Genomic DNA, 19786 nt, shown 5'->3' on the forward strand with positions numbered 1-19786 from the left:
ATACTGAGCTTTTTTTTAATGAATATTACTGTCACTAAAATGAAAATGTAATCAAGATATTATAAGGCTGAGGAATAAGACCACTGGGAGAAATTGTTATGCTCATTATGGCAGCTGTAGAAATGAGGGTATTACATTTAACATGAAGAGCCTGTCTGTTTTTTAAAGATTGACTGATAATCAGCTTCACCACTGATCTTTAACTGAATTGCTCATGATGTCAAGTCAAGTCAAGTCACCGTTATTTATATAGCGCTTTTTATAATGCAGATTGTGTCAAAGCAGCTTGACAGTGTGCTGTCATATCATAAAAAGTGAAGCCACTGTCACCATACTGCTTTTTCCTGGTATCCCTATACATTCTTTTGAATTAGTAGGAAATTGTACGATTTTAATGAGAAAACATTACCTAACAAATCACAGTTTTTTATCTGAGGACTCTTGCACATTCTTACAATGCAAACGTCAATATACGGCTCTCCGTGGAGATGATTGCCCACAAGGTAACATTTAAGCTAGGCTTCACAAAAGAAGGTGAAAGCATACAATTTTCATCCCGAATGGGAAGAAGAATTTCTTTTAAGCTCTAGTGAAAGATAAGTGTGTATGTTTGTTGTGCCACCAAAAACAAAAGCGTAAAAGATAAAACTCTGGAGCGGCACCACAACACCAACCCGCTGAAATTCAAAGACAGGTACACACCGAAGAGTGCAATCTGTGCTAGGAAAGTTTATGAGCTGAAATCTGAGTTGAAAGCCCAGCAATCACTTTTTACTAAATCTGCTGCTCAAAATAAGGCTGCTACTGAAGCACCATTTCTTCTAAGTCACTTGGCTAAAAACAAAAGTGTTTTATAGATGGTGATTTATTCAAGAGAGCAATGGCTATAACTGCAGAGGCCTTTCAAAAGCAAATATGACATAAAAACCACAATCCATGGTGTACCGCTCGGTCCTGCATCAGACACAAGAAGGGTCGAATCACTGTCAGAGGACGTGGATCGACATGTGACTCTGTGAATATTTGTTCGACGAACCACTGGATGTAATGGACACAGCTCAGCTTGTTGTTTTTGTCAGAATGGCTTTCCAGGATTTTACAACAAAGGAGGACTTCCTCACTCTTTTGCACTTAAAGGAGCGAATGTGAGGTGGGGATATTTACAATGAGTTTAAAAAATATGTCAGTGAAAATGATATTCCCATTCATAAACTGATAGCAATTACTATAGATGGAGCACCAGCATTGCATGGTGAGTGCCGACAATGCTGTAATGACCCTGATTTTCCTGACTTCATGAATTATCATTGTGTGATTCATCAGCAGGCCTTGGCTGGGAAAGTCGTGGACTTTCCTCACATAATCTGATAAACTTGATACAAGCAAAAACACTTTAGCATCGCTTATTCAAGGTAATACTGGATGAGCTTGATACCGCGTATGAAGATCTACTACTTCGTGCTGATGGTTGAGTTGTGGGAAAGTGCTACAATGCTTTATTGACTTGTTGAGATAAACTGTTCTGTCTGCAAGGAACAAGGAGCAGAAGGAACTGCCAGATGATGTGTGGCTGCTGGACCTGGGTTTTCTGTCAGACTTGACCACAAACTGATTACACTCAACAATGAGCTCCAGGGAAAAGACTGACACCTGCCCCACATGATAAGCACAGTGAATGCATTTAAGTCTAAGCTTGGTTTTTTGATCACACGTATAAAGGACGGGAGGCTAAAACTTTCCCATCCTGGAAAAAATGTCACAGAGCATTGAAAACAAAGGTGTTTTTCACTCTGAGAATGACTCTGCTCACCTGGACAAAGTGGCAATAGAGTTCAATCTGTGTTTTGGGGAGTTCGACGTCATGGAATGTATTGCTGCATTTGTCTCAAACCCATTAATGGCCAGGTCGTGGCCAAATTCCAGCAAGTATTTGCTTTGTCAAGTGGAGTTGACATGGGGATACAGTAGTTAATTTGAACACAGAGCTGAAGGGACTTTTGGGGACCTGTCAACAGAGACAATTTAACTTTCCTCACTGCATGAGCACTGGAAGTGAGTGTCTACCTTTGATCCATTTACCTTCAGCAAAATAGCATTTTCACAGATGAAAATAATTAAATAAAATTAGAGGAGCCGCCTTACTGACAGACACGTCGCAGACTGCCTCAGACTCTAGCTATGAGCCAAACTACACAGACAGTATTCAGTCATAGCCATCAGACTGACTTGAGTGAGTAACATCACTGCAGCAGTTTTGTCTTCTGATGGCATTGTGAAAAGTGATGCTGCATAGAACTGCACTTAGCTTAATTGAGAATGTTGTTAGGATTTTGTTATTACAATGCATTTATAAAATGCTGATGGCAGTACCTTCAGAAGCTTCAGTGAACAAGCATTTTACTATTAACAATAGCACTTTTACCCGTTGACAATGGCACTTTGTATGATCTGCTCACTGCAAGTGTTACAGTGTTGTTACATTGTTTCAATAGGTAGATCTTGCCTTTCATCAAGGCTGAGGTCACTGTGGGGGCCACTGATACATAACACAGGCTGTTTCATTGTAAATTAGGTGTTAGTTTGATTTTTGCTTGCTTGTAATTTTGCATAAATGTTTTATCTAGAACAGCTTGCATTACAATAATTTTATGTACAGTCCTCCCTGGAGACAAATGGTGCAAAGTGGCTTTCTCAAGGGCATGGTCATGACAAGTATCTCAGTATCCTATATGTCACTTCTACCTGGGATCAAATCGTAACATTTATTTTGGCAGACTGTAACCTTAACCCTTTTTAGTTTTATTTCATACATCATTTGAATTTATGAACAAATTGCCCACCGCCTGCATCACTAATGGTTTCCCACCTCATATTTTAATCAGTGTAATGCCCAGTCAAAACTCTCCAACTGCATTGCACTATGGGATACCTGACGTGTTCATGTTCCCTAATCCATGTCTGCAGGTTCGAGCAGGAAGATTAACGCAGCGGCCCCGTTGTGCAGCACACACCCCGTGCCGTTGTCTTGGCAGCTGCGTTATCTTGGATGCTGTTTACCCTGAGGGAGCGATGAAGAGGATTATTTAGCTTTTTTCTCACTCCCAAATCCTCTCAACAAAGGGATTTCTTCTGTAATACATCCACCAAGCAGCAGAGGGAGAAGGCTCCTACTGAGTTCCTTTAGCAACACTGCTTTGTGTGCATCAGTCGTGATAGGCCACATAATAATACAGCTAAGATAAACAAATCCATGTGGGGATGTTTGTCAAGTGACAAGCATTAGCAAAAGAAGCCTGAATTATTTAATCCTTGTCGCATTTATAACATCATAGCATCGAAAAACATTTCGGTTGCAAATGTTTTGTTTGTATCTCTCACTATTAAAGGCACAATATGTAATTTTTTTTAATTAAAATATCAAAAAACCACTAGAACAGTGTTATGTATTTTGCTGACTTGTGTACATACATTATCCCAAATGTTTCGAAGAATGTTTAAATCCAGAGAAATAAGCAATTGTAACTAGTGACACGGACCGTGTCCATAGTGTCATTGTGTCGCCTGCCCCGGAAGGAGCGGAAGCGGTCGGCTGTGGCATAATAAAAGCTCTGCTGCTTCCGAGCCGTGTGTCGAGCTTGTTCAGCGGACTTGTTTCGCTTCCACGGCTTTCAGCCTCACCCTACTTCATTCTACTACATTAACAAATCATTAGCTCATCCATGAACATGATTTCTGCCCGAGTCCCGTCGGATTGCTTCGGCTGTGGGGATGAAGACGACAACTCCCATGATTCCACACTCAGTCACAGCGTCATCAAACTACGCCTTTGTTTCTTTGTTTATTTTGAATACGCGCCCTCTAGCGGCGAAAATTACATATTGTGCCTTTAAAGTTCAGTCTCTGATTCTGTCCTTTAGGCAGTCATAGAAAATGTTGTCTGGGGTATGTGCCAATAAATAGGCCTTGACATTCATGATGAAAAGTATATTTAATGAAGAGATTTTAAAAAGCAATTACATGTGGCAGCCTACTGAGCTTCGAGTCAGTTAATTGGGGGAGCTTGAGCCTGATCTATATTTTTATAACCAATAAATAGTCAAAGCAATAGATAACTGAAAATGTCAAGATAAAAATACTAGAAAGCATAACGTTTCTACCCTGTAATCATGGGAATTATGAACTCCCCTCTGTAGTCTTGTGAAAGAGGATGCGATGAAGGAAAATGCAGTGTTTCTGATTCCAAAATGAAGTACTTTTAAGCACCCAGGTCCCTAAGGAAATTACAAAATATTCAGATATCTAAATACTGTCAGCAGTTTTGAGGCACCTACAAATAGTTTAAATGGCTTTTTTGGGTATGTCCATATCCAAAATCTATAGAAGAAGAAAAAGAAAATGAAACCTGACAAACAGAGATGTAATGTAATGTAATGTAATGTTATAATATAATATAATATAATATAATATAATATATAATATTTTAAAAATACAGTGAATAATTTTGATCAATTAACTAAATTAAATCAATTTCCTCAGAAACAGTTTTAAAGGTAGTTTGCAGGTAAGTTGTTCCAAGCATCTTGTTAAAGTTGCAATTTTATGAAGTAATTAAAATTATAGTTAAGTTAGTTGCAAATAAGTTTGCTTTTTTGAGCAGCAAAGGTGCTTTTTGCACATTATATAATAGACTATAGATTCAATATATATGAAAGAAGAGAACATACAAAAGATTAAGAAATAAAAAAAATATTATATTTGGTTATTTAGAACATAAAAATCTTTGCAGATCTGATGATGTTGTTTTGGATAGTCTGCATTATATATAGTCTGTACAGATTTCTATTGTAGACTATAATACGTTCAGTAAATGAATCAAATTAGAAAAACATGGTTTGAATTTATCATAGCTTCTTTTGTGTATATGATGTTCCATCTAATCATAAGATTCTAAATAAAATTCACAGAGCATCATCAGCTTCAAAATCTCTGGAGCTGGTATCAACAACATGAGCAGATTTCAGCGGAAAAGACTCAATGGAATAAACCGTGCCGAGGGGAGAGATGATGTAAGTGTTTATGTAATCTGCATCTGCGAGATGCACATCACAGCGCCCCCTGGAGGCCACCACTGCCTCTCAAAGAAGTCACATCATGGACCGGATGGATAGAGTGTGACCAGAACTAGAGATCCATAATTCAGCCACTGCTCCAACGTATCTCCTTAAGTTTGATAAAGCATTTTTGTCTCTGTATAATTCTTTAGATAATATTATTAATCTTTTTCAGATTTTCTGATACTAGTCACTTAACAATGACAGCCTAAACTACACCTCCACGTTGAAATGAACTCAACCACAGCCAGCAGCTCTGCAGGACGATCAGATGTATACCGATGTCAAATTGGATGCCAATATATAATGTTATGGACGTATGTGGTCCTCTGTGTTTTAAATATCTGAAAGATTTCAATTTCAGTTGTTGGCATGACAAATTACTGTACATTTGAATATCAAAAGCGCCCGTAGCTTAGTTTAGTGCAATATAGGTAATACTGAGTTTATGAAAAAAATCTGCAAATAATTAAATCACTATTTCATTGTTTGTGGTTTCTCAAGCACATGGTCCAATCGCTGCAGCTGGAAGGCGGGGTTTACAGTAGGGCCGTGGCACATGGTCCAATCAGGAAGAGAGAGGGGTGTGGCTGTCTTTCGCTCAGTCTTTCAGCACCTTGGACAGCAGCTCGCACTCGACTGCTGGAGAGATTCTGGTTGCGGGTCGAGGGTGCTCGCCTCCTCTTCTCCGAAATTACTCAGAAGAAAGAAACAGAGAAGGGGATTTCACAGAAAATCTTTCAGGTCGTGAAATTTCATGTCCTTTCGAGGCAGTTTCTGATCTATTTCCGACGTTGGCACTTTGCTATACGCTGCTTCTCTGCGGCGTGTCTCTTCTGCGTCTGGGATCCCAAACAACAAGCGTTCAACGTGAGTTTTGCCGTGTACAGCGATTGAATCTCGATAAAATACGACAAGTAACATTCATTTTACCAAAGTCAGTTTGCACTTTATTATGTTTCTGACATGCCTCCTGAGAATGGTTACTTGCTGGATGCGATACCGTCCTGCGTAAGTGCAATGAAGTTTCTTGGTTCTTCTCCAGCCTGGTTCAGGCTTTAATGCGCACTGAACCTCAACTCGCCTTTCTCCCCATATCCATCATCTTGTTTTTGTGATCATCAGCCTTATTTTGGAAGATGAGGTTCTTCTGCGACTTTTTGTGCACATAAAATTCTGAAAGGAAGAAGAAACGAGGAGTCTGAATTCGTGCTGTGAAGCCGCATCACCTCCTATGCCGTTTTAACCGTCTCGACGGCACGTTTTGAGATTGTTCAAGAGAAACGTTGAAGTATACACACAAGGATAAAGATGAAGAAGTTCCGGAAGGTTTTGGACGGGTTGACCACTTCTTCACCTGTCAATCCATGTGGATCTCCCGCGTGCGGCAGTGCGGCTGGGACCCCTAGTACGGCTCCGACACCGCGGGAGCTGGAAATCCAGGAGACACTGATGTCTGAGCACTTCCAAATCTGTAAGGTGGGTGCCTCTTTCTAGCTTGTCGCAAAGGGCTTGTCTGCCATTGCAGCAGAGATGTGCAGCTAGTTTTGGCCAAGAGGCCTGTGCTAATCAGTGCAGCTGTTGGGGGAACTGTTGTTGATAGAGCCACAATAGAAATTGCAGTGCACCAGCAGCAGACACAATACACACAGACACATACTGTAGTGCAAAGACATTGTGAACCACAAATATGGTCCCCTTCAAATCGTTGAGATAGTTAACCAGAGAATTGTAAATTCTGTCACATTCACCCTCATGTCATTCCAAACATAGGAGCTACTTTCTTTCTTCTGCAGAACATAAAAGAAGATATTTGACCATTGATTTCCATTGTATGGACGAAAACACTGAGACGTTGGTGACAGCAACTATCCTTTAAAGTTCCCAGAAGTTAACAGTTGTTAGATAGATAGATAGATAGATAGATAGATAGATAGATAGAGCAAACCATCAGTGGTGAGATACTGGATGCTCTCAGTCCCCCAAAAAAGAGCCAGAACATTTGGACTGCATTTACATTTTTACCGCAGTTTTGACTCTCTCTTTTAGGGGCTCAACCACAGACAAGTTTCTCAGTCCAGTGTTTAAGTGTCAGTATGACCATATTGAAGTGTTAAATGGACAATTCACACAAAAATGAAAATCCTTCTGTTTCTCAGTCCCATTCCCTAAGCCTTTCATATTAGCATCACCATAATGAAATGTTAAATTGATAGTTCACATAGTTCACAAAATAAAAATTCTGTCATTATGTACTGACCCTCATGTTGATTCAAACCTGTATGTTTTTCCTTCAGTAGAACACAAAAAGGAGTTGTTAGAGACTGACAGCTTCCATACACTTTCACAGTCTATCTATCGTTATATCATTCTAACTTTCTATCTAGTTCTACAGTATTTACTCAATGCATTGGGAGTGAGATGCTCAGGATTAGGCATTCTTGGGACACAATCCTTTCCTCAGTGGAGAAGTCAAGTGATAGGGAATCGATGACATAACTGAGGTGTTTAGCTTATATAAAAAGTGAGAGTCAGCCGTAGTCTCCGGGCTTGTGTGCTTTCTCCTGAAGCTATTTTTTAGAGATTTTTAGGGCCTATTGCAGCCGGTCGGGGTAGTGGAAGATGACTGCAGCGCTTCTACCTCCACTTGAATCGGTTCGGTTCGAGCTTGAAATTAGAGCGATCGAGGACGGACGTGTGTTGTTCTCCAACATAGCAAATTAGACAGTGGGAAAGCGGTAAGAAAGAACGAACAAGAGCCGTGTCGTTTGAATGGAAGTGCAGGAATGTATGACGTGCAGATTATGAAGTTGTTTGTGAATATTCCCAGAATGCCACATTCATTCACTGGCGACCGGCACACGCCTCGTTCTCACCATAGTGATGGGACCGCGGTGTTGTTGTGCACTCCCCCGGGGAATGTACGGTGAGAGACTCGCGCTGATATACACCCAACAGCCTGACGTTTGGGTTATATTAGAATTCATCGCCAGTTAAACAAATGAGGTAAAACATCACATATTGTCAGGAGGATGTATTTATATCTGAGGTAGTACAAGTGTCTGCTATACAGTGCTGTTTTTAATTTAAAGGAATAGTTCACCCAAAAAATTAGCTCACCCTAAATTGGTCAAAAATGTAGGCTAGATTAGTTTGTTTCCTCATCTGAACAGATTTGGAGAAATTTTGCATTACATCACCAATAGATCCTCTGCAGTGAATGGGGGCTGTCAGAATGCTGTTCAAACAATAATAAAAACATCACAATAATCCACACAACTCCAGTCCATGAATTAACAACAATTCAAATCTGTGAGTTTTTATAAAACGAATCTTTCATTAAGAAGTTTTTCACTTCAAACCATTGCTTCTGGCTAAAATGTGATTATATCGTCTAAATCAGGAGAGAAATATGCACAGTTGAAGCACCATTTATAAGCAAAGACTTTTCTAAACAAATATGTTAATACATTTTCATGTGAGAGGACAACAGGGGATTGACTTTTTCACTGGAGGAAGCATTATTATGGATCATGGACTCATATTTTGGCTAGCAACAGTTTAAAGTTAAAATGCTTTAATGACGGATTTTTGTTTCTTACAAACACCGATTTTCACTTCACAAGACGTTAGTTGATGGACTGGATCATGTGGATTAGTACTTGTGGATTATTGATGTTTTTATCAGCTTTTTGGACCGCATTCTGATTGCACCCACTCACTCACTCCATTGAGCAAGTGACAAATGCAAAATGTCTCTAAATCTGTTCCAATGAAGAAACAAACTCGTTCGCACTACATTTTTAGCACATTTTCATTATTGGTGGAACTATTCCTGTAAGAATTTGATATTTTTCAATTAAATATAGTTAGTCAAAGCTCAGTGGCAGCTTGATAGTTAGGCTACACTGTATAAACAATTCTGTAGTTTTTACAAAATAATTTTGGCGGCTGTGGTTGCCAGAATAATTTTGTAAAAAATACAGAAAAATCAAAGTTCATCACAAGTAGCTTTTCCATAAACTTAAGTATATACAAATATACAGAAGGTGCACGGAGTCATTCAAGCAAACACAAAACACCATCATGGTAACACACAACACTTAAATAATGCAATAAACATTCATTGAACAACAGAAGATGTAACAAAACCATATAACTGATAACAAAACTAATAAAGAACGTGATCATTTAAACAAAATACTTTCAAATGTGGAGTGTAATGAAGGGAATTCTGGGAATATCAGTTTACAGTTTTTGACTATAAATGACGTTGATTTGTTACTTCAAAAAACTGAACAATTAAAAGTATTTTACTGTAAAATTACATGAAATGTCTGGTTAGATCTTTTACAGTTTTATCATGTATATACAGGAACTTACTGTTAACTTATTAACAGTTTTTTTCTGTAGTGTTTTTGCAATATTTTATAGTTACACTCATGTTTTTACAGTGAAAACAATGTTGTGATTTTGAGTGTTTTGCTGCTGTATGAATGTTGCGAGGTAGGTCAGATATTCAGAACATCGAGACAAACAGTTTGAAGCATAAAAATGAAATGAGGCTCCAAATGTGATTCCTCATGAAACAATTCCTTTAAATTTCCATTATTTCCCTTTAAAAAACATAAATTTTATGAGGAACTGAATTCAGACTTGTTTGCTCACTAAGGTGGGTTAACACATGCTAGATTGAAAGGCTCATGAATATGAGATTGTAATGCTATATTTATACTTGTCTGAAGAGGGATTGTCTGAGAACCACACTAAGAATCGAACAATGTCTGAAATGTCTCTTTTCATACAGTACACACACTGAACAAAAGTAAAATTAAAATTTTCATTATATGACCCCTTCAATGAAAATTAAACCTGATATATACAAGCAAACCATAAGCAATGGTGAATTGTATGAGTTATTCTAGAGATAGTATAAGAATAAAGAATCCACCTCATGGTCTGTCGAGGGATGCGTTCTTTGGGATGTTGACAGAAACGGTGCTCTGGAGACGCACATCTGAAATAGACTGACGAACACCCTCTCATGTGCTCAAGAACACTCTGTGACACCCATTTCTGGTTATGATCACTCAACTGAATCATGAGCTTTGACAACAGCTCCCGTCGTGGGCTGCCATGTTTCATGTGTGGTAGATTTAGATCTCTCTCTCCCTCTCACTTCTGTATATTCCTGGATGGATCTGGCATGCACACAGAAATAATAGGGTCAAAGGCATAGAGCAAAAATAGAAAAAAAAACATTTAAAGGTGTATGTAACATCATAATGGAAGATATAAACAGCAGGGTGCTTGTTTTTAAAGCCGATCAGGAAGTCTTTGCCCTTGCAAATGACAAAAAACAAGGTAGATAGTGTGGTATGGTTCTGTTAGTGCTCTGTCAACAATGTTGGCTTCCTCTCCAGTGCTCTGGGACCGCAGTGGCGGCACAGCCTGTGCTCTAGAGCAGCCCGCTCTGTCTGCATGTATCCTCATCTCTCAACAGGAAAGCTGTGCTCACTCGACCAAAGGGAAACAAGTATGAATTGTATTGCACAGTGTCTATTGCTGATAGATTTTTCATCATCAACACTGTTTGTAGATTCAACAGAGTAGTAGGGCCAGATAGAAATGATGAGACTGATAGTAGCAAAGAGCTAAAAATAAGGTATAGCCATTATGAGTGAGCTTAGGTCTCTTTTTTTCCCTCAGTAAAAAAAACCAGCGATGCCATAGAATAACCATTTTTGGTTCCACAAAGAACCATTCAGTCAAAGGTTCTTTAAAGAACCATCTCTTTCTTACCTTTTTATAATCTGAAGAACCTTCTTTTGCCACAAATAACCTTTTGTGAAACAGAAAGGTTCTTCAGATGTTAAAGGTTCTTTATGGAACCATTTAGACAAAAAGGTTCTTCTATGGCATCGTGAAGCACCTTTATTTTTAAGAGTGTAGTAGGACATAGTTAATGTGACATCTGTGTTTCAGCCATAATTTTATGAACAATTATATTTAATTCATATTACGAGAATACTTTTTGTGTGCAAAGAAAACAAAAATAATGGCTTAATTTAACAATTTCTTCTCTCCCGTGTCAGTCTTTGACGCGCATTCACAAGCGTACCACGGCGCATACGTGTTCTTAAATTGTAATAATGTTTCACTATATCACCGTTTGTACGCTTGATCAAATAAAAGCAGCCTTGGTAAAAATTAGATCAGACCTTGTATCTTGAAGATCCTCACAGTAGATTTTCCCATCAGAGGGTCTGAGCATCCAGAATGGTCTTCTCGCTCTCTATATTTCAGAGGAATCACATCTAAAGATGTGTGTAGTAGTGACATGTCGCTAGTGACTCATATAGAGTTTCCTGTCAGTGCTGTTTGAACCATTTTTTCTCTCTCGCTCTCCTTCACTTTTTCGATTTATCTCCTTATTTTTACATCTGCTCAATTGATTGATTTCATATGGTGTCATTTGTTTGAATCTGATTGTTATTTCTTTCCATCATTCAAACTGTGTGTTGTTTCTCCAGTGGCTGAGCAGGGCTAAGGTAGTTAATACTCCAAACAGCTCTGTGCTTGTAATCACCCATAAATGAATAGCCCTATTCAGTCAATCTATATCCTTGAATCCTTTTTCCACTCCACTGATCCCCTTCATTTTCTCTTGTTGTTTAGTAACTCGCACAAAAGTGAGACTGGAAGGACAGATTTTTTTTTAAACCCTTAACTCGGTACTTAGCTGAAGCACCTCAAATCTTTTTGTGTATGATGTGACAAGCTTTGCACATCATCATTTGGCAATTATCTGCCATTCTTCTCCTCGCCTCTTCACCTCTCAAGCTCTGTCAGGTTGTATGGGGCAGATACACATTTTCAGGTTTCTCCAGAAATATTTGATAGGGTTCAATCCCAGGCTGTGGCTGGGCCACTCAAGGACATTCACAGAGTAGTCTATAAGCCACTCCTGCTGTGTGCTTAGGGTCATTGTCCTGTTGGAAGGTGCCCAGTCTGAGGTTCTGAATGCTCTGGGACTGGTCCCTCAGTCCCTGCCACTGAAAAACAGCCCCACAGCATGAGGTTGCTATCAGCACACTTTACTTTTGGGATGGTACTCTGCAGGTGATGAGCACTGCTTGGTATACTTCAGACATGATGCTTAGAATTGAGGTTCATCAGACCAGAGAATCTTGTTTCTCAGAGTCTGAGGGTCCTTTAGGTGCTGTTTTGCAAATTCCAAGTGTGTTTTCATGTGTCTTTACTGATGAGAGGATTGAGTTTGGCCACACCGCCGTAAAGCCCAGATCGGTGGAGTGTTGCAGTGATGTTCGTCCTTCTGTTGGTTTCTCCTATCTCCACATATAATCATGGAGCTCAACTAGAGTGACCATCAGGTTGTTGGTCAGCAGTCAAACCAAAGCCCTTCTCCCATCAATTGCTCAGTTTTGCCAGGAGGCCAGCTCTAGGAAGAGTCCTGGTTGTTCCAAATGTCTTCCATTATGGATAATGGAGGCTACATGCTTCTGTGAACCTTCAATGCAGCATAATTTTTTTCTGAACTCTTCCCCAGATGTTTGGTTTGATGCAATCCTGTCTCTGAGCTCTACAGGCAGTTTTTTTGACCTCAGGGCTTGGTCTTTGCTCTAATATGCATTTTCAGCTGTTAGACCTTTTATTAAGACATGTGTGCCTTTCCAAATCATACCCATTCAATCGAATTTGCCGCAGGTTAACTTCAACTCAAAGTGTGGTAACATTTGCAAGCAAAATGAATGCTCCTGAGCTAAATTTCAATGGTCCCAGATGAGGGTATGAATACTTATGCAGTGGAATCATTTAAGTTTTTTATCTTTAATAAAGTTGCAAAGATGTTAAAAACCTTTATTTTTTTATGAAACAAAATTGTGAGATACAAATCAAAATGACAAGAAATACAAGAAAAAGTCACACTGTGATATATGAAGTCACAAATGGGAGATGAAAAGTTAAAATCACAAAAAAAAAACAAAGTCATATTGTGAGATATAATGTCGCAATTATGAGAAATAATGTTGCAAGTGTGAGATATAAAGTAGCAGAAGCGTAAACAGATTTCCTAGATTTCTGACATCTTTCTGACAGACAACTGTGCACTTTATTTGTCACTCTCTTCAGGCTTGATAACCGTAACATGTATATTGACAGTGAAAGTGAAAGAGACAAATGTAAAGTCTAGCTAGAATCATGCGATTGCCTCAAATGCCATCCAGTGCTCAATTAAGAAGTTGTTGCCTCACCTCCTTGTCAAGCTCACCGCCAACATTCATCAATATTTGTTTCAAGTCAGTGATGATATCGCACCCGACAGATGCGTTCATTTGTGTTTGGCGTCCTTCCATAGCCTCCCTTTCCGATGACTTCAGCATTGAAAGTCTCCCTCTCTGGATAGGTATAGCTGAAACGTCTGCAGTCAGAAATCCAGTTAGGCACGTGCACGTGCACGTTCAAGTACACAATGTCTTGTAAGCTCAGTAATTGCATTCTAACTCTCGCTCTTAGCACAGCTTGATGCCCACAGCATAAACAGCAGCAGGGTTCAAACCAGCTGCACCCACACATTCCGTTCAAGTGACGTTTAGATATGTATTATACACATACAGCAGCTCTGACAAAGATTAGAGGGTAGACGGATGAATTAGTCTTGTTGTCATTAAAAGGACAAATATTCTCAATTAACCTTCATGTTGTGCTGCGTTGGTTTTAAATCTCTTGGTACTTTGGACTGGATTTTGTCTGATCGTTTTTGATTCAGTCATATTCTGTTGTGTGTGTGCAAGATGATGGTCTGGTTTGTAACTGATTGGTGACAGAACTGCTTTTAAAGTGGGCTGTTTGCCCTCATGTGGCTTCACCGGGACGATGACACACTTATTGACCCAATAAAAGAGCCTCATTTCTCTTATCTGGTTTCAACCCCCCTCCATCCCACCACTCAGTTCTTTCTGTCTTCCTCCTGTTCACTCAATTGTTTTAACGTTATTTGTTGGATTTGAGGCTTAATGCCATTTCAGGCTGATTTAACCAGATTTCTGATAGACAGTGGTTAGACCGAGAATCCTGCTCTCCTTGTTTTATTCTTTCCCTATTTGTAAGTTTCTTCCTTATTTCAAAGGAAATTTATTCTCGAAATGATATATGTCTTGGGGTACGGCTTATAAATGTGGGTCAGGTTTTCCCTACATTATGGGGATTAGATGAATAATTAGGGGATGGGTGGATGAGAAAAATGGCATTATAAACATGCTTAATAATGTTTTCATGCAAATGTAAAAATACAAAAAAGACTGTAAAGTGAAACAATTTTTTACTTTGAAATTAATTTACTTTGAAACTATTTTTACTCAGAAATTGCCAATACATTTTCAAATAATTACAAAGAAATGGCAAATAACACATTGAATTGGACATGAATTTTTCAAGAAATAAGTGTCAAAAATATTATTTATTTATTTATTTTTAAAATTTATGAGGGTTAGGATTTGGTTGTAGTTTTAGTTACTTTTATATCTTTGTATTATATTATATTATATTATATTATAATTGTATTGTTGTATTTACTTTCAGATTTTAAAATATTTCAGTCTACTGTACATTTATTTACATTATCCAAAATTGTATATATTTAAAAATACCACATTTCTTTCTTTCTTTCTTTCTTTCTTTCTTTCTTTTAGTTCGTTCGTTTGCTTTTGTTTGTTCGTTTGCTTGCTTGCTTGCCATATAGGAATGTGCTAGAAATCTTTCTTTCTCCTCTCATCACTTTTCCTTGTCTCTTTCTTTTATTCAGATTAATTTTCTCACAGGCACTAACCTTATGGATGCATTCTGAGTCAGATTGCATTGCTAGTTCATTTTTGTCTTAGGAAGATTCTTTTTCTTGACAGAACTCAGCGAGGACCACAACAAGCTTTTTTTTTTATGTGTGTGTGTGTGTTACCTCTTTATGTGTTTGCTTCTATACCTTTTCCTGTTTTCTAAAGTCTGAAGAGTTTTTGTTATTTATAAGATGTTTTTTTTTAACCAAAGCAACTTACAGTAGACTTATTACAGGCATGGTCCTGTTGAGCAACCTGGGGTTAAGTGATTTGTTGAAGGCAATCCCCAGTACTGTACCTCTCTCAGTCACCAAATAACACATCTTTGAAAGAGCAACCTCTGAGCAATAAAACTATCCTCTGGGATTGCAGGGATTAAACCCTAGACCCCAGAATGAAGCAACACAGTATCCTACACCCTGCCCTAGTCTCATTCTCACACAGACCACCTACAAACCGCTCATGGACTGGCTGAAGTCTACTGCACAAAAAGAGCTTGAATGAAAATAAAATTGGCAGTTTGAATTTGATTGGCTGGCATCTACGTAATTTTGAGAAAGAAATAATTGCAGGATTTGCTGAAGTTACTGTATGTCACTGAGTACTTGAAAGATAAGGATTTTGTTGCGGCAGTTAGTAGTGAGCATATCAGATTAATTTCAGAGTTTTTACATTTACACTTATTCATTTAGCAGATACTTTTAATCAAAGTGACTTGCAAATGAGGAATGCAACATAAGCAGTTCATTGTTCATTGAACATTGTTCATTTTATTATTTTATTTTATGTCAAAAATGTGTAGAACGATTTGCTCTGAAACAGTGTTCCTGTAATAAGATGATTTAAGTAAAAGTGCCTACTTTAGAAAGTGCTTATGTAACTTTATGTAACACTAGAACTGCCTCTATCCCTATCAGACACATCTGTCTGTGTTATGACATCAAAAACAAGAGCTAGTCTGGTGTTTGTTGCTGATCACAAGTTTGAAACTGAGATTGTAAGAATGAATACGACCCTCAGTTTGGGCAGACATCTTTATCAAAGGTTCAAAAGTTACTCAAAAGTTCAGTGTCTAGATGTTTCTTTTCTGACTGAAGAATTGAGAGGATGTAGCTCTAGCTTAATGCGTATGAGTCATACACCACAAAGTGCCAGTCTGGAAGCTTCTCTTCCTGAACCATATACGGATAGACTGTGGGATATTAAAGGCATAGAGCTTATCAGGGAACATGAGTGTCTCCGCCATATGTACCAGGCAGCTCTGAGAGATTTGCTACATATGACCACAATATAGTTTACTAGAGCAATGTGCAGAAAAAGGCATTTATTCTTCTTTCAAATTATGGAATTTTGGAAAAATGAAAAGGCTGAAGTTGAGAAAGAGGCTAGTATTGTGTGTTGACTTTTAGAGTAATGAAACAGTTTTATATAACAGAACAAATTTGTTATGTTATATAAACTATACACTTTTTATTTAAGAAATTAATATATATTTTTGGTCTCCTTTTTAATACGTTCATTATCAGTGATGTATGTACTAGCCTACATATACTAGTCACTACACCACAGCTCCGACTCATTTCATCCTTAATATTTCATATGTGCATACCCTGACATTAACAGATATGATATTACAAACTATCAGTTTGTGTGTACAAAAGGCATCTACTATGTGTGTAGCATTAATAGTTCCCTCAATACATTTTTAATACACGCTGCATTAGTAATGATTTCAACAGACATTTATATAGACCATCTTTTGCTTACACTGTGTTATATTGCACTGCAGCGGATTAATGCTGTGTCGTATATAAATAACTGTGTGAGGAAGAAGGGAATATATGAATGGAACTGATGTCGACAGTCCATCCAAGAATATTTGGGAGAGCATATGACAGTACCTGTTGTATCTAAAACGATAACGTGCGATGTGTGTGCATGCTTGTGAGAGACACACAGCGCAAGTGTGAAAGCGAGATCTGCAGTCTTAGGCAGAGGGCGGTGCATGGGAGTGCTGGATGTGTGGTCTATTTTTAGATTGGGGCCTAGACTCGCCCACCCTCCCCTCTGAAAGAAGAGGCTGAGTGAATGAGGGAGAAAGATAGTTCATTGTGTGTGTTTTGGAATATTTGTAGCGATGGAGAAAGAGTGGTTTTAAATGTAATTAGATAGAGATAGATAGAGCTAAAGGGAGTCAGAGAGACCCTTGCTCAGTGTTCTGGAGAGTTCTATGACATCAGTGCTGCCCAGGTCTCTTTACTGTATGTTGCTCTCTTCCTTCCTGTGCCTTTCCAATGCAGAATTAAACACATTGTCGAAAACAAACAAACTAAAGGAAAACCAAAACTAAAGGCGAAGGCCAGAGATATAGAAAGGGAGAGAAAAAGGGGAAAAAATTGATCTTCTGGCCATGAAATATGGATGAGACTTTAAAGATTGGGGCCAGTAGATGTATTTTTCATCCTCTCTCTGTACTATGTATATTTAATGCCAAATGACTCTCTTTGCAGCCCGTATGGAGCCTGTTTGCACCCCCCTCCCCCTACCGTTTATGCATGGATACGGGGTGGTCCCAGGGGGCTCCGCGTCTCCTTCCTGCCACAGGTCGCATCGCCCTGCTGGGACAGACAGGAGGTCAGCGCCCCCTTGTGTGTCATCCTCTTCTCCAGCCCATGATTAAAGGCTGCAGAGCTGCCAAACCCAGACCACCCGCCCCTACTCCAGCTGAGGGGGACAGGGGTGTGTGAGCATATATGTGTGTGGCTCATTAAAGGAATATTATGGGCTTTTTTTTCTACATCTGTATCATGCTGTTGATTACCACAGATAATGATTTAGACTCAGCTTTCAGTGCGTTTAAATGAACGGGAAATATTTAGTATATGGAAGCCTAGCAGGCATGTGATGTTTTGCTAAGTCGCCAATAAATATTACAATAACAATTGTTGTAACAAAACATTGTTACCATATATACTCCATATATATGCTGTGTATATATATATATATATACACATACACACACACACACACACACTCATACAGACTACTTTATTGTACATTTTGGAATTTGACAGCACCTGTTTGCTGTAGTGAAATCAGCTGAGTGAAGAAAAAGAATTTGGGTGAATAAATTATGTCAAAATATTCTTATTTATGGTCAAAACAGTATGTTTCTATCATAAGTGTACTATATAGTTACTATAAACATATTTCCTATTTGTTTATATACAGAGAGGGAGTGAATTAAAATAAATATTCTGTGTGGTAATTGATAGTGTGTCATGGATGCAGTTCCCTTTCAGTCAGTCACGTTCGACGTTACGTCAGTCGTGACTGACGAATTGGGATCTCGCCCGAGAGCCCAATCACCTTCGAGTGTTAACTAAACAAGCCAATGACAGTTGGCGTGCGTGCTTCGCCACGCGCACCCCGCCCCGCAGCGCGGGTATAAAAGGAGAGCGCGTGCAAACACACATCAGCTTTTCGCTTCGGAGCCGAGCCTTCTAGTAAGCAAATCTCCGCGAGTGTTTTGGAAAAACAGCTGGCGTTGGTGTGACGGCGTATCAGCGGGGGTTGCCATCCAGGCTGCTGAAACCTCGGCGAGCTGCAGCTTTCATTCTGCGGTCCCGCCGCGACCTCCCCTGGGCGCTTCAGCGCTCTCTCTGAAAGAGTGTTTTTTCCTTTCTAAAAGAGCAAATTCTAAAAGAGCTCCACGAGCGACGGGTGTCTTTTTAAAGATGGCTTCCCGCTCGTGCGTTTCTGGATGTGGTCGTTTCCTGGCTTCATCTGACGGTCACGATCGCTGTGTCTCGTGCTTGGGCTTTCAGCACGCTGAGGCAGCGCTCGTGGATGAGTCATGTTCTCATTGCGGGAACATGACCATCGCGATGTTGCGGTCCAGATACCTCCTCATTAAACGGGGGGGTATCCCCCTTGCCATGCCCCGCTCTAGCTCCTCCGGCCGGAGGGCTACTTCGGTTCATGGTCAGGGAGACCTGAGGGTTACGGTGAGAGCTTCCCCGTCGAGTACGTCTCCGAGGGCCTCTCATTCCTCTGGCGCATCGCACCGCCTGGGGTTCCCGGACGAGTTTGCTGGTTCCTCGGACAGGGCGGGGCCCAGCATCTCGTGCGGAGCACAGGCGGATGACAGGATGTCGATCACTGCATCGGAGGGCGAGCTAGGCTCTGGAGATGAGGATTCGGCTTTCTCTGCCTCCGTCAGGAAGAGTGGCGTTGCCCGAGTCAGATCCAGAGCTGACCGCTATGCTTTCCCGAGGATCTCTTTTCTCGGCATGGAGCTGGACTCGGTCAACCTCGGTCTCTCAGTAGAGCGTGCGCAGTCGATGCTGAATTGCCTGGGGTCCTTCCAGGGCAAGACGGCGGTTCCACTGAAACAATTTCAGAGGCTCCTGGGGCATATGGCACCCGCAGCCGCTGTCACGCCGCTCGGGTTGCTTCATATGAGACCGCTTCAGCATTGGCTTCACGACCGGGTCCCGTCTGAGGTCGCTTCGCGCCGTTCACATCCCAGGCGAGCTCAATCGTGCAGCCGACGAGCTCTCACGTCAGCCCTCCCTTCCGGGAGAATGGCGACTCCACCCCGAGACAGTCCACCTGATTTGGAGACGCTTTGGGGACGCTCAGGTGGACCTGTTTGCCTCCCCGGACACGTCCCATTGCCAGTGGTTTTACTCCCTGGCCGAGGGAACCCTCGGCACGGACGCACTGGCGTGCAGCTGGCCTCGGGGCCTACGCAAGTATGCGTTTCCCCCAGTGAGCCTTCTCGCACAGACACTGTGCAAGGTCAGGGAGGACGAGGAG

At 40.1% G+C, this 19786-nt stretch overlaps 1 protein-coding gene across 5 annotated transcripts in view; it reads left to right on the forward strand.

Annotated features, from left to right (window-relative positions):
* The first annotated feature begins 5797 nt into the window (after positions 1-5797).
* LOC107663865 (syntaxin-binding protein 5-like) overlaps positions 5798-19786 on the forward strand; it is a 138995-nt gene continuing 125006 nt past the window's right edge. For all 5 annotated transcript variants that reach the window (XM_016454232.1, XM_016454234.1, XM_016454235.1 and 2 more), the window contains exon 1: positions 5798-6590. In XM_016454232.1, coding sequence (XP_016309718.1) covers positions 6423-6590 — 168 coding nt within the window. In that variant the 5' untranslated portion in view covers positions 5798-6422. The remainder of the gene's footprint in view (positions 6591-19786) is intronic.

Source organism: Sinocyclocheilus anshuiensis, unplaced genomic scaffold (assembly GCF_001515605.1).
Source record: "Sinocyclocheilus anshuiensis isolate Anshui unplaced genomic scaffold, SAMN03320099.WGS_v1.1 scaffold976, whole genome shotgun sequence".
Lineage (NCBI taxonomy): Eukaryota > Metazoa > Chordata > Actinopteri > Cypriniformes > Cyprinidae > Sinocyclocheilus > Sinocyclocheilus anshuiensis.